General features: G+C 49.0%; 1 protein-coding gene across 1 annotated transcript; it reads right to left on the bottom strand.

The window, feature by feature from the left end:
- Positions 1-69: 69 nt before the first annotated feature.
- Positions 70-1,292, bottom strand: LOC124689885. Its single transcript, XM_047223341.1, has 2 exons — positions 854-1,292; positions 70-264 (listed from the first exon to the last, which is right to left on the bottom strand). Exons 1-2 carry the CDS (start codon positions 998-1,000, stop codon positions 70-72), a joined length of 342 nt encoding a protein of 113 aa, XP_047079297.1. The 5' UTR covers positions 1,001-1,292.
- Between the last annotated feature and the right edge of the window lie 283 nt (positions 1,293-1,575).

The raw sequence follows: 1,575 nt of genomic DNA, 5'->3' as shown, positions 1-1,575 counted from the left end.
CTATCTAAGGCCTGATCAGCGTGTTAAATTAACATCAAATTTCCCTGGGTTTTCAGGGTGCATAATACATCATCCTGGTATGATCTGCCTCAGGTGTGCGTAGGTGCAGCAAGATGAAATAAGTCTTTCAAGCATGAAAGGAACGGTATCAGTTAGTGAACTCACTCCCAAGACGATGAACTTTAGGGTCTTATGGAACCCTGTGACCCTTCCTTCGGTATCGAAGCAAGCGTTCCATTTCTCTGGCCTGAGCATCTTGCCCCCCTGTAGAAATGCAGAAAGGAAATGTGAGTACTGGCAGGCAAAAGAAGTGACCATGAATGGTAGTGTGCGCACGTGTGTATAATGAAAAACATAAGAGTGTATGCTGCAGGCTAAATATAGAAACACAGATTGAGAAGAAGATCAGATAGCGACATTTATATGAGGAGCCGAGAAGCTCAAGTGGTGCAGCAAGCATTGATAATAAAGAGGATTATTACCCTCCCTGATGGCATTGGCATACAGTACTAGTACAATTGAAGATGGGAGTTGTGATCAAGCTGTGGAATTGCAGGAAAAGAGAGAGGGATTATCCGAAGCAAGAGAGGTGAGTATGCATCGAGCTGTGCACATGTGTATGAAGAAGCAAAAGACAGTCTATGTTCTATGCCAAATGTACTGCTGAGAAGAGTGGCTAGCTAGATTTAGAAGATTAGTTAAGAAGCTCAAGTGCTGCAGCAATCATTGCCACTAATGGTGAGCATTACTGGTGTGATGGCATTGGCATATATAGACTCACACATATACATACAGTAGTGAGCAGAATCGAAGAAGGGATAACTATGGTATGTGTATTGAAAGGATAGGAAACCTTGAGGTAGTAGGGGTCGGGGCCCCCGCCGCAGGGGTGTTCGCGGACGAGGGAGCCGACGCCGCGCTGGAGGTGGCCGCCGCACATGATCCATGACCTGATGGAATCCCCGCCGGCAGTACTGCTGGGCCTGCGGGGCTGGGACATGGATGGAGTCCGATTCGGTCGGATCTCCTTCCCCTCTCCGGCGAGGCACGGAGACAGGGGAAGTTGGATCTCCGGCGCAGGCAAATCGAATGAATCGGGGGATCCGAATCGCTGCTAGTACGAGTCCACGGCCTGGTCGCCGCGCGCTAACTGCTCCCTAGCGAGCTCGCCTCTGCCCTGATCTTAGTCTTCGAAGAGAATGAAGCAGAGATTAGCCGCCGCCTGGGAACGAAGGAATGGTCTCCGTCGACCGGCGCGGTTGCTTGGCTGGGAGACGTGGGAGAGAGACAAGAGGAAGAGTGGAGGAAGCAAGGAACCTCTCCGTGCAGGTAGAGGGTATTTCCAACGACCTAACAAATTAGTACTGTTCAAATATGGGAATTGCATCTACAAATTATATGGAAATTCAATTGCCTTCCATTAGTAATTCATTTCACTAAACTAATTTTCAATTCATCGTAAATCAAATTCTTTTTCAATTATAAGATGATATGTGGCGATGGTGGCGCGCCCATGGACTCCCCTTCGCGCGAAGGCGGGGTCCTTCAGGGGGACGACAGGTCTGGTGGTGGTGG

The sequence above is a fragment of the Lolium rigidum genome, chromosome 2 (genome assembly GCF_022539505.1).
Source record: "Lolium rigidum isolate FL_2022 chromosome 2, APGP_CSIRO_Lrig_0.1, whole genome shotgun sequence".
In the NCBI taxonomy this organism is placed as follows: domain Eukaryota; kingdom Viridiplantae; phylum Streptophyta; class Magnoliopsida; order Poales; family Poaceae; genus Lolium; species Lolium rigidum.
This window is presented reverse-complemented; position numbering and strand designations above follow the sequence as displayed.

Coding starts and splice junctions, on each gene's coding strand:
- LOC124689885 (XM_047223341.1), bottom strand. CDS start 1,000: ATGTCCCAGCCCCGCAGGCCCAGCAGTACTGCCGGCGGGGATTCCATC. Junction 265..853: donor CCGACCCCTACTACCTCAAG/GTTTCCTATCCT, acceptor GCATTTCTACAG/GGGGGCAAGATGCTCAGGCC.